At 42.7% G+C, this 12,709-nt stretch overlaps 1 protein-coding gene across 1 annotated transcript in view; it reads right to left on the bottom strand.

The window, feature by feature from the left end:
• pgm5 (phosphoglucomutase 5) overlaps positions 1-8,383 on the bottom strand; it is a 164,336-nt gene extending 155,953 nt beyond the window's left edge. The window contains exon 1 of the mRNA XM_068028940.1: positions 7,911-8,383. Coding sequence (XP_067885041.1) covers positions 7,911-8,168 — 258 coding nt within the window. The 5' untranslated portion in view covers positions 8,169-8,383. The remainder of the gene's footprint in view (positions 1-7,910) is intronic.
• Between the last annotated feature and the right edge of the window lie 4,326 nt (positions 8,384-12,709).

The raw sequence follows: 12,709 nt of genomic DNA, 5'->3' as shown, positions 1-12,709 counted from the left end.
AAGAGAATGAAAAGAGACTGGCACCTAATATAAAAGGAAATCCAAAAGTCTATGGGCATATTAATAGTAAAAGGGTGGTGAAAGGAGGCGTGAGGCCGATTAGGGACCATAAAGGGGATTTACACATGGAGGCAGGGGACATGGCTGAGGTATTAAACGAATACTTTGCATCTGTCTTTACCAAGAAAGAAGATGGTGCACAGGTCATGGTAGTTCAGACATTTGAAGGGTTTGAAATTGATAAGGTGTAGGTAGTAGATAGGCTGTCTGTTCTTAAAGTTGTTAAGGCTCCAGGACCAGATGAGATGCATCCAAGGATACCGAGGGAAGTGAGAGTGGAAATTGTGGAGGCACTGGCTATAATTGTCCAGTCTTCTTTAGATTCAAGGGTGGTGCCAGAGGACTGGAGAATTGCAAATGTTACACCCTTGTTCAAAAAAGGGTTTAAAGGTTGAGAGGAGATTTGATAGAGGTATTCAAAATCATGCCAGGTCTGGGCAAGGTAGATACAAAAAAAATTGTTCCCATTGGCGGAAGGATTGAGAACAAGAGGGCACAGATTTAATGTAATTGGCAAAAGAAGTAATGGCAACATGAGGAAAGATTTTTTCAGGCAGCATGTGATTAGGATCTGGAATGCACTGCCTGAGAGTTTGGTGGAGGCAGGTTCAATTGAGGCATTCAAGAGGGAATTAGATTGTTATCTGAAAAGGGCTACAGGGAGAAGGCTGGGGAGTGGCACTAGTTAAATGGCTCTTTTGGAGAGCTGACACAGACACGATGGGCCGAATTGCCTCCTTCTGTGCTGTAATATTTCTGTGATTCTGTGACATGGAAAATGCATATTAAATTAGCACAAGAGATTTCATGTTTGTTATCTCAATGTGGATTCAAATCCTAAGTTGTTGGTGTTAAACACTCATTCTATATAATAATGAAACTGAATTGATATTTTTATTTATTCAGCATTTTGTTAGCCTTGTTAATATTTAAAACCATTGCTAATTACAAACTAGGGAGGAGCACAAGGTGGAAAGTAGAAACTTACAGCACAGAAGGAGACCATTTGGTCCATCGTGTCTGTTCGGGCTCCTTGAAAGAACTATCCAATTAGTCCCCCTCCCCCTGCTCTTTCCTCATAGCCCTGCAAATTTTTCCCCTACAAGTATTTATCCAATTATTTTTGAAAGTTTCTATTGAATCTGCTTCCATCACCTTTTCAGGCAGAGTATTTCAGATCATCATAATTTTCTGCATAAAAAGAAAACTCTTCTCATTTCCCCTTCTGGTTCTTTTACCAATTACCTTAAATTTGTGTCTTCTGGTCACTGACCCTGCCAGTGGAAACAAAGTAAATTGTGAGAAACCTCTAATAATTTTGAACACTTCTATAAGGTTTCCCTCAACCTCCTCTGCTCTAAGAACAATTGCGTTTTCTCCAGTCTCCACATAACTGAAGTCCCTCATTGCTGGTATAATTCTAGTAAATCTCTGCTGTACCCTCTTTAAAGCCTTGACATCCTTCCTAAAGTGCCAGGAATTGAATACAATACTCCAGCTGAGGCCTAAACCATGATATTATAAAAGTTTAAGCATAACTTCTTGCTTTTGCATTCTGTCTCTATTTATAAAGCCAAGGATTTCATGTGCACAGCCTTATCAACTTGTCCTTCCTCCTTCAAAGATTTATGTTTGTGAACCCTCAGGTGTCTCTGTTCCTGCACCCCTTTAAAATCGTACCATTTAGTTGACATTGCCTCTTCTCGTTCTTTCTTACAAAATACATTCATTTCAATGGAAAGATATCTATGGGTTGTATCACGGGTGTATAATTCTCCTCACCAGATATTCTTGCCTACATTCTGCCCCAGACATGTTTAAAGCCCAAATTGGGGTGAAATTCTACCACAATCCCTCAAATGGAACCAGTATTGCCAGAGAGGCGGCAATCAAAATGTTGGAATTTTCATTTTGAGAGAGAGTTTCTTCAACTTTTCTCTGCACATTTTGGGTTATTCCCATCAGTGTCCTACCAGCACTGGACTTGGCAAAGCAGGACCTGCAAGAGCAGGGGAGGACTGCATGGGATGTCACAAATACTGCCTGCTTCTGCTACTCTCCTGTACAAGGTACATCACACATGGCACTGTTAGTAAAAGTGTGCCTTAAAAGGCTGGTGTCCAACAGGAAAGCATGGACAGCTGTTCCATCTCCTTCAGGGAGATAACAGCATAACATATATAGCATTACTACTGGACTAACAGTGGTCATCAAAGTGAATTCATACGGAACTTCTTTACCAGAGAGTGGTGAGAATGTGAAACTCGCTCCCACAGGGAGCAGTTGAGGTGAATAGCACAGATGCATTTAAGGGGAGGCTAGAGAAGTACAGGAAATAGAGATAAAGAAAGAGGAATATGCTGCTAGTTAGATGAGGAAGCTCAAGTGGAGCATAAATGGACTGGTTAGGCCAATGGCCCATTTTCTGTGCAATATATTTCATGTAAGGCGACATTAAATGTGTAAGCACTGGGTTCCCATCCAGGTCACCTCCGGAAATATTTCCAGTGCCATGTCAGATTAGCCTCTGCAGATGTATCAGAGATTGTAGACCAGGGCCAATATCGTCACTTCCAACAACAGCAGCAACATAATTCTACGGAACCATTGTGTTTCTCACAGTGTCAACTATGGCAAGAGTGGGTAGCACTCTTTTGCATGGGAGTCAGAAGGTCAAGGGTTCATTGCCAAATTTTGTCTTTTAACGCTCCTATGAAACACCTTGGGATGTTTTACTACTTTAAAGGGGCTATATAAATGCAAGTTGTTGCTGTCACAGTGTAAGACTGTTGCTGATTGTGGAATGATGTTTAAGATACAAATGAGTGATTCAGATTGTGGACTTTTTTTTTGTTGCTTGCAAACTTTGCCTCTGCTCTACTCGGTGCATGTACCATGAGCCACGGATGCATCAGGTTTCCTTGGTCTATCCTTCTGCTCTTCATTCCCCTCAAAGGGTGTCACAAATGAAAGCCTTAAAATGGAAGCCCAGTGCTTTGGAGGAAGCAAGTTTGGGTTTGCTTAATTCTGAGCTAATGGTCACATACACTGAGGGGAAAGCAATGTCCCTTTTAGATCACCTACGTTCAGTATGGTACACAGTTGCCCAAATGCCAAAGTGGCGACAGTTGATGATTCATGGACTCTGAGGGGAAAAAAGCCTTACATTTATGAAATGCCTTCCACAACCTTAGAGCTTCCCATACCACTTTACAGGCAACAGAGAAATTATGTTAAACTTGTGTAGAGCCTTTGTGAGACCCCACTGAGAATACAGTGAACAGTTCTGGTCTTCATATTATAAAAATGATATAGAAACACTTGAGAATGTGCAAAGAAAGGTTTATTAGAATAAGATCAGAACTGAGAGGTTATACCTCTCAGGAAGATTGAACAGGCTGGGGCCCTTTTCTCTAGAAAAGTGAAGACTGAGGGGTGACCTGATAGAGGCCTTTAAGATTATGAAGGGGTGTGATAGGGTAGACATAGAGAAGATCTTTCCACTTGTGGGTGACACCAGAACTGGAGGGCAAAATACAGTCACTAATAAATCCAATAAGAAATTTAAAAAAAACTTCTTTACCCAGAGAGTGGTGAGAATGTGGAACTCGCGACCATGGAGTAGATGAGATGAATCGTATAGTTGCATTTCAGGGGAAGCTAGATAAACACATGAGGGAGTAAGGAATAGAAGGATATATTGATGGTGTTAGATAAAGAGGGATTTTTAAATTTGTTCTAGGGATGTAAGCGTCACTGGCAAGGCCAGCATTTATTGCCCATTCCTAATTGCCCTTGAGAAGGTGGTGATGCTCATCTTCTTGAACCACTGCAGTCCATTTGGTGTAGGTACACCCACAGTGCTGTTAGGGAGGGAGTTACAGGATTTTGACCCAGCGACAGTGAAGGAACGGCGATCTATTTCCAAGTCAGGATGGTGTGTGACTTTGAAGGGAACTTGCAGGTGGTGGTGTTCACATGCACCTAATGCCCTTGTTCTTCTAGGTGGTAGCAGGTTTGGAAGGTACTGTCTAAGGCGTCTTGGTGAGTTGTTGCAGTGCACCTTGCAGATGGTACACACTGCTGTCACTGTGCACCGGTGGTGGAAAGAGTGAATGTTTAAGGTGGTGGATGAGGTGCTGATAAAGCAGGCTGCTTTGTCCTGGTTGGGGTTGAGCTTCTTGAGTGTTGTTGGAGCTGCACCCATCCAGGCAAGTGGAGAGTATTCCATCACATTTCTGGCTTTTACCTTGTAGATGGTGGACAGACTTTGGGGAGTCAATAAATGAGTAACTTGCCACAGAATTCCCAGACTCTGACCTGCCCTTGTAGCCAGAGTATTTATGTCACTGTACAGTTAAGTTTCTGGTCAATTGTTAGCCCCAAGATGTTGGTGGTGGGGGAATTCAGTGATGGTAATGCCATTGAAAGTCAAGGGATGATGATTAGATTTTCTCTTCTTGCTGATGGTCATTATCTGGCACTTGTGTGGAGCAAACGTTACTTGCCCCTTATCAGCCCAAGCCTGAATGTTGTTCAGCTCTTGCTGTATGCCAGCACGCACTGCTTCAGTATTGGAGGGATTTCAAATGGTACTGAACATTGTGCAATCATCAGCTTTTGACAGTATGTTGGAGGGAAGGTCATTGATGAAGCAGCTAAAGATGGTTGGGCCTAGGCCACTACCCTGAGGAACTCCTGCAGTGATGTCCTGGGGATGAGAAAATTGTCCTCCAAGAACCACAACCACCTTCCTTTGTGCTAGGTATGACTCCAGCCAGTGGAGAATTTTTCCCTGATTTCACAGACTTCAATTTTTCGAGGGCTCTTTGATATCACACTTGGTCAAATGCTGTCTTGATGTCAAAGGCAGTCACTCTCACTTCACCTCTGGAATTCAACTCTTGTCCATGTCTGGACCAAGGCTGTAATGAGCTCTGAAGCCAAGTGGCCCTGGCAGAACTCAAACTGAACATCAGTGAGCAGGTTGTTGCTGAGTAAATGTGTCAGTGACACCTTCCAGCACATTGGTGATGATTGAGATTAGACTAATGGGGCGGTAGTTGGCTGGATTGGATTTGTCATACCTGGACAGGACATACTTGGGCAATTTTCCAAATTGTCAGGTAGATGCCAGTGCTGTAGCTGTACTGGAACAGCTTGGCTAGAGGCCCGACTAGTTCTGGAGCACAGGTCTTCAGTACTACAGCTAGGATGTTGGTCAGGTCCCATAGCCTTTGCTGTATCCAGCACCATCAGCCATTTTTTAAATCACATGGAGTGAATCAAATTGCCGAAGACTGGCATCTGTGATGCTGGGGACCTCAGGAGGAGGCTGAGATGGATCATTCACTCAGCACTTCTGACTGAAGATGGTTTCAAATACTTCAGTCTTATCTTTTGCACTGGTGCGCTGCGTTCCCTAATCATTGAGGATGGGGATGTTTGTGGATCCTCCTCCTCTGGTTAGTTGTTTTAATTGTTCACCACCATTCATGACTGGATGTGGCAGGACTGCAGAGCTTTGATCTGATTCATTGGTTGTGGGATCACTTATCTCTATCGCATGCTGCTTCTGCTGTTTAGCATGTATGTAGTCCTGTGCTGTAGCTTCACCTGTTTGGCATTTCATTTTAAAGTATGCCTGGTGCTGCTCCTGGCATGCTCTCCTGCACTCCTTGTTGAACCAGGGTTGATCCCTTGCCTTGATGGTAATGATAGAGTGAGTGATATGCCAGGCCATGAGGTTGCAGATTATGGTTGAATACAATTCTGCTGCTGCTGATGGCCCACAGCATCTCATGGATGCCCAATTTATGAGTCTCTAGATCTGTTCAAAATCCATCCCATTTAACAAAGTGGTAGTACCACACAACATGATGTTTGGGGGTGGGGGGGGGAGGTGGGGGGTTGGTGGGTGTCCTCAGTGTGAAGACAGTACTTTGTCTCCACAAGGGCCATGCAGTGGTCACTCCTAGCAATACTATCATGGGCAGATGCATCTGCGACAAGTGGATTTGTGAGGATGAGGTCAAGTAGGTTTTTCCCTCGTATTGATTCTTTCACCACCAGCCACATGCCCAGTCTAGCAGATATGTCCCACAGGGCTTGGTCAGTAGTGGTGCTACTGAGCTACGCTTGGTGATGACATTGAAGACCCCACCCAGACTGCATTCTGTGCCCTTGCTACCCTTAGTGCTTCTTCCAAGTGGTGTCCAACATGTAGCAGCACTGATTCATCAGCTGAGGGAGGGTGATAGGTCGTAATCAGCACGAGGTTAGATCTGTTGGGTTGAATGGCCTGTTTCTGTACTGAAAATAATTTGTAATACTTCTAAATTGCAAACACTCTATCCTACATGATTTTCTTTCACCCTACATTCCCACTGTTCAAATCAAAATTCAACCCAGTCTCCAATTCTTACCTCTAGGACCTCAACGATTCACTCTTCATCAACCTATTTCCTTCCTCTACAGTCATCAATATAAATGATGGTGTATCTTGATTTTTAAATCATTACCCAATTTAACTCCATTATTCTTTAAAATTTCTCTGTTTGATTAATTTAAAAAATGCCACAGCCAGTTTTAAATTCAAGATGAGAAATCTACGTCAGTGGCAAACATGACTGCCAACTTATTTTCATATCCCTCTGTGGCCTTGATCCTCCTTGTCTCTGAAACCTCCTCCAGACCTACACCTACTGAGATCTCTGCACTCCTCCAATTCTGGTGTTTTGCACATTCTCACTTTCCATCCCTCCACCATTGGTAGCCATGTCTTCAGCTGCCTGGGCCCTAAGCTCTGGAATCACCTCTTTCCTTCTTTTAAGATGCTCTTTAAACGCTACCTCTTTGACAAAGCTTTTGGCCGGCTGTCCTAGTATCTCCTTCTGTGCTTCGGTGTCACATTTGACCGCTCCTGTGAAGTGCCTTGGGACATTTTACTATGTTAAAGGTGCTATATGAATGCAAATGGTTGAGCTCCCAATTTCCAAATTATGTTGGAGCTACCCCTAAGTTGCTCTATGTTGTGCTCAACACCCAATACTGCCAGGTACAACCCCCTCATCCTCATAAACATCTAAAGTCAACTTTCTGCTTAGATTTAGTCTTGTGGCATTAACATACCAAATTCAGCTGAATAAAAGTACTAATCCACTTTGTCTGTGAGACCCTGCCATATTTATTGTTCTGATAAAACATCAATTCTGGCTTAAGACAGATTCATGCAAAACTTTGAAACATACTAACTGGTTGGGCTCTTCCAGATAACATCAGGTTACGCTTGTTGGTAACTTCCATACATCTACATGTTAAATAATACACCTAAACTGAAATAAATCAATGTTTAATTCCTTTCCACTTAATCTGGGTCTATTTAACAAGTGGTTCTAAACCAAGTCGGGGTAGAAAGGGAAAATGAACTTCTTAAGTCCAGACTGGTGTTTTGAAGCCGCTCACCAGGATAACAGGTCATATTTTCCTGGCCACCAGTGTATTTCTTTAAAGACAATGTTACCTGTAGCCTGTGCTCAATGTATGGGCTAGATTGCGGGTGATACTTTTCCAACCCAATTAATATGACCCCATCTATATTATAATCTATCTGTCAAACACTTACAAAAAAATCCATATTGGCTGGGGTGTGAAATTAGAAAATAATAATTTTTGCTTTGATTGTTATAAAAGTTAAAGTCCAAAAACTAAAGATTGAAATTCCTGGGGAAATATACAAGGCTCTATGAACAAACTAACTTCTTGTCAATGATGTATTTGCCTCACTCTGTGTCCGGAATCACATCACACTAGTTTTGGATTTTTTTGGGAAAACTTTCTGGGTCCCTTACCCCGTTGGCAGCTGCCATCTGGACAATGGTCTCTATAGCGGTTCTGCTGAAGTATCGCCCATCGCTTCCCACCACCATGGTGCAGCCCTGGCGGTCCCTCAGGTCTATAGAAGACAGGACACTTTGAGTAAAGTTCTGCAGATAGTTCCTCTTGCTCTCGAAGACTGAGGTTTTCTTCCTCAAGCCGCTGGTCCCGGGTCTCTGGTCGTCGTAAGGGACGGTCTGGACGGTAACGACGGGGATGGGAGTGTTTTCCATGCTGCTTGTACTCCCTCAGCACTCGCGGATCTTCTGTCACTGGGTGGTGTTCTTTTGTAGTCTGTGAGCAGCCAACAAAACACACACAGAACAACGAGCAGAGGGATGCGGGGTGGGGGGGGGGGGGCGCTGAAATGAACTGCGATAGCGAACTAAAAATAGCCCTTGGAAGGAGCGTCGGAGAATTATCAACTTGCGCCAGTCTTGTAACTGGATGCTGCGTGTGTTGTGAACAACACTTGTTAGAGGGAATCAAGAGCTGTCAGTTCGAGCACAGCTCCATCTAAACACCTCCTAATGGGGTCAGGGTTGATCCAGATCTGTCTCCGCCTCTCCCAACAATAGCAGTTTAACCCCCACCCCCATACAAACCAACTCCTGTAAAACTTAGCAAACTATATAGAGTTTAGTTTCTTCAGGGCTTTGCAGATTCTTTGCCACATCAGTTATGCGCCTGCACACATTTCATTTCTCATCCCATTGTTAAGAAATATATTGTAATTTTTAAATCCATTTTGAACCTTGCTCCCTAGGTCCCTTTTTTGCCCCAGTGTTAATGTTTCCAAAGGCTTCTTGGTGTTACCTGTGGCTCAGTGGGCAGCACTCTCATCGACTAAGTCAGGGATGGTACGTTTAAGTCCCATTCCAGAGACTTGAGCAAGGAATTCAGGTGGACACTCCCGCTGCAGTATTGAGAGACTGCTGCACTGTCTGAGGGGTTGGGTTTCGGGAGATGTTAACCACAAACCCGGTCAACCCTCTTGGGTGGACATTGAAGGTTCCATAGCACTATTCTGCACAACAGCAGAGAGAGAAAGCTTTGCCCAGTGTCCTGGTTAATATTTATCCCCTCAACCGACATCACATAATATCTGATCATTCTCACATTGCTGTTTGTGGGATCTGGCTGTGCATAAATTGACTGCTGTATTCCCTACAACAATGACTACACTTCAAAAATGACCTCATTGGTACTTTGGGGTATCCAGTGGTTGTGAGAGGTGCTATAGAAATGCAAGCCTTTCTGGAGTTCAATAACAGACCTATCAATGATTATTGCAGAAAATAAAAGCTCATAGTGTAGGGGGTAACGTTTTGGCATGGACAGATGATTAGTTAACCAACAGGAAACAGAGACAAGGCATAAATGGGTCATTTTTTACAGCTGGCAAGATGTAATGTGTGGTGTGACACAGGGATCAGTGCTGGGCCTCAACGTTTTACTATTTATATAAATGACTTGGATGAAGCGAAGGTATGGTTGTTAAATTTGCTAATGACACAAAGATAAGTAGGAAAGTAAGCTGTGAAGAAGACATAAGGAGGCTACAAAGGGATATAAATAGGTTAAGCGAGTGGGCAAAGATCTGGCAAATGGAGCATAATGTAGGAAAATGTGAAAATTGCCCATTTTGTCAAGAATAAAAGCAGCATATTATCGAAATGGTGAGATTGCAGAGCTCTGAGATGGTGAGGGATCTGGGTGTCCTAGTTATTCAAGGGACTTGAAAATGGAACATAAAAAAAGCACACAAGGGTGAGAACTTAATTACCCTGATGCATTGTTTATTCTAGGTACATGAAACTCCCAAATATTTTGATTTTATGCTTCCTTACTTTATAATGCAAACCAATAAATAAGTAGGTTTCACCCTTGCATGCTTTTTTTTTGTTCCATTTTAAAGTCCCTTGAATAACCAGAAAAGGGGGTGGGGGCAGCAGGCGAAACGGCGAGTCAGCAGCCGAGCAGGGGAAGCTGTGAGTAGTCGGGAGCAGGAAACAGAGCAGCAATTGAGGTGGGAGGGAGTGGGGTACTGTTGGGGGAATGGAGGTGGCGATCCCGGACATTGAGGGGTGAGGCAACACTTGGATGTCATTATGTGGTGACATCAGCGCACACATGCATGCATTCATACTGGCAAGCTGGCAAATGTTCGATGCACCGCTGTTATCAGCGATCACTCTGCATATGCTCTGCGTTGTCAGGAGACACTCCGAACTGGAAAATTCTCAAGTTAGAGAAGAGCAGAGCTGCTGGCCATAAGGGCAACTGTAAGATCTGCGCCTCCATCAAGCACAATACTGTAACCCTGTAAATCTATGGCTGTAGATGACCATTTTCATTGTAGGTTTACATTCTCCAACAACTTGTAAATGATGCAAGAGTGCTCAGTACTTTAAATAAAGGAATACCTCAACTGATGGAATCTTCCCCGTTTCATGATACTCCTTTAAACCTATCTCTTTGTCCAAGCTTTTGGTCACCTGTCTTAATGTCTTGTTGTGTGGCTCAGTGTCAGATTATGGCTGATTACACAGCTGTAAAACACCTTAGGACATTTTACTATGTTACAGGCCCTTCAGCCCAACTGGTCTATGCCAGTGTATATGTTCCACATAAGTCTCCTTCTAGTTTCCATCAGCAACAATGCAGTGTTCTAAAAGAGAGTTGCAGATTACAATCCTGACTACAGATTTTGAAATGAAGCTTTCAATAACAATGCAGCAGTTTGAAAATCAAAGATGCTGCTTAGCTGTGCATGTACATTAACAAGTTAATTTGTAGGCAATGTTGTTCAAACAGTAATGTCACTATACAACCCAACTTTAGGGGCACATGGCAGTCGAACAAATCAGGATGACTTGGGCTAGAGCTCGTGAAAAATAAATCAATGTTTTAATTAAGTTGAAGAGCCCAATGTCTTGAATGCTCTCCATTCCAAATAACCCCATGATAATTTGCTTATGCAACATTCTAGCTAAGGCCGCAATCTGAACACTAACATTTGCTTAAATCTTTGCCATTAAGCACAAGAACTCTCCCTATGTCTAACCTTGTCCAGCCCTACAACCCCCAGATCCTTGCACCCTCCTAGTTAAATTACTATCATTGGTTGCTGTGCTTTCAGCTGCCTAGGCCCTAAACAGTGGAATTCCTGCCCAAAACTTGAGTCTCATTTCCTGTAAAACACTTCCTAAAATCTCACTCCTTGACCAAGCTTTTGGTCATCAGTCCTAATATCACCTTGTGAGATTTTGTCTAACACTCCAGTGAAGTGCCTTGGAACTAGGTAAAAATTGCTATATAAATGCAAGTGGTTGTTGAGACAAGGTCCTAAATATCTTCCCTTCTGCAAAACCTTCTTTTCTCTTATGATACATGCAAAGCCGCATGCAAAGCACAATGTAAATATCTTTATCTCAACCTCAACAGCACCCTCTACTGCACAAGTGTGATGTTGCTTTGCAATTCCCATCCCAGTTAAATTATAAAAACAGCCTAGGCTTGTATTCCCTTGAATATAAATTATTAAGCAGGTGATTAGGTAGAGAGAAACTATTGCATTATGAGGGGATTCCAGAACAAATTAGAGTTGGGCCATTCAGGGGTGATGTCAGAAAGTACTTCTTCACACAAAGGGTATTGGAAATCTGGAAAACTCTCCGACAGAAAGCTGTTGAGACTGGCGGGTGGGCAGTGGAGTTAATTGAAAATTTCAAAACATTATCGATAGATTGTTAGGCAAGAATATTAAGGATTACAGAACCAAGGTGGGTAAATGGAGTCAAGATACAGATCAGCTATAACCTCATTGAGTGGCAGAAGAAGCTCAAGGGGCTGAATGGCTTCCTCCTGTTCCAGTGTTTGCCATCCTGTGTGCTCTAAGATGATCAATGCTAAAATAGGAAAAATTGTGTGCTGTCTCCAGGTTTAAGTCCACCAGGAACTGGATTGGGAGCTATCTAAACATTTCAGGGGTTTTTTCTTACTTATTTTATCTTATTTACTAAATCCTACCCAAAAATTTCTCTGCCAGTAGCATTTTTCTTTCTTATCGCAATACGCCTTTGAGCAACAATCAATTTGGTTATTCCTTATTGATTTACAAACATAAGAAATAAGTGCAGAATATGGCCTTTCGCCCCCTCGAGCCAGTTCTGTTATGCAATAAGATCATGGCTGATTTTCTACCTCAGCTCCATCTTCCTACACTATTCCCATATTCCTCAATTGCCTTGGTGTTCAAAAATCTCTCTGATTTGAATACACTCAATGCTTGAGGATCCACAACTCTGCAGAAAATTCCAAAGATTCTCCAGGAAATCAATCTCGTGAACCTTCATTGTCTTAGAGGGGGGTACAATCTAAAGCCTACCTTGGGTAAGGAGACCCAAAGCTGTACACAGTACTCCAGGTGTAATCTCACCAAAGCAACACGATTTCTTTACTCTTGTACTCCAACCCCCTTGCAATAAAGGCCAACATACTGTTTGCCTACACAAGGTCTCTTTTTCTCGTTGCATTTTTCTTGAGTAATTTGATATTTTCCACATCAATTGTATTGCACAAAACTTTGTCTCCCAAAGGTTTCTGCACACTCACTCAGCAATTTCTTTGCTCGAATAAAAACTTTAATAAACTCTTTTTCTTTCCACTTACTTCAAATCAAACTTAAAAGGGAAATGCTGAGCTGTATGTGCCACAACTCTGACATACTGTACAGTACTGTTACTTCACTGTGCTGAGGAAACCAGATTAT

Source organism: Heterodontus francisci, chromosome 4, assembly GCF_036365525.1.
Source record: "Heterodontus francisci isolate sHetFra1 chromosome 4, sHetFra1.hap1, whole genome shotgun sequence".
Lineage (NCBI taxonomy): Eukaryota > Metazoa > Chordata > Chondrichthyes > Heterodontiformes > Heterodontidae > Heterodontus > Heterodontus francisci.
The sequence above is the reverse complement of the archived record's forward strand: the minus strand, read 5'-3'. Positions and strand labels throughout refer to the sequence as shown.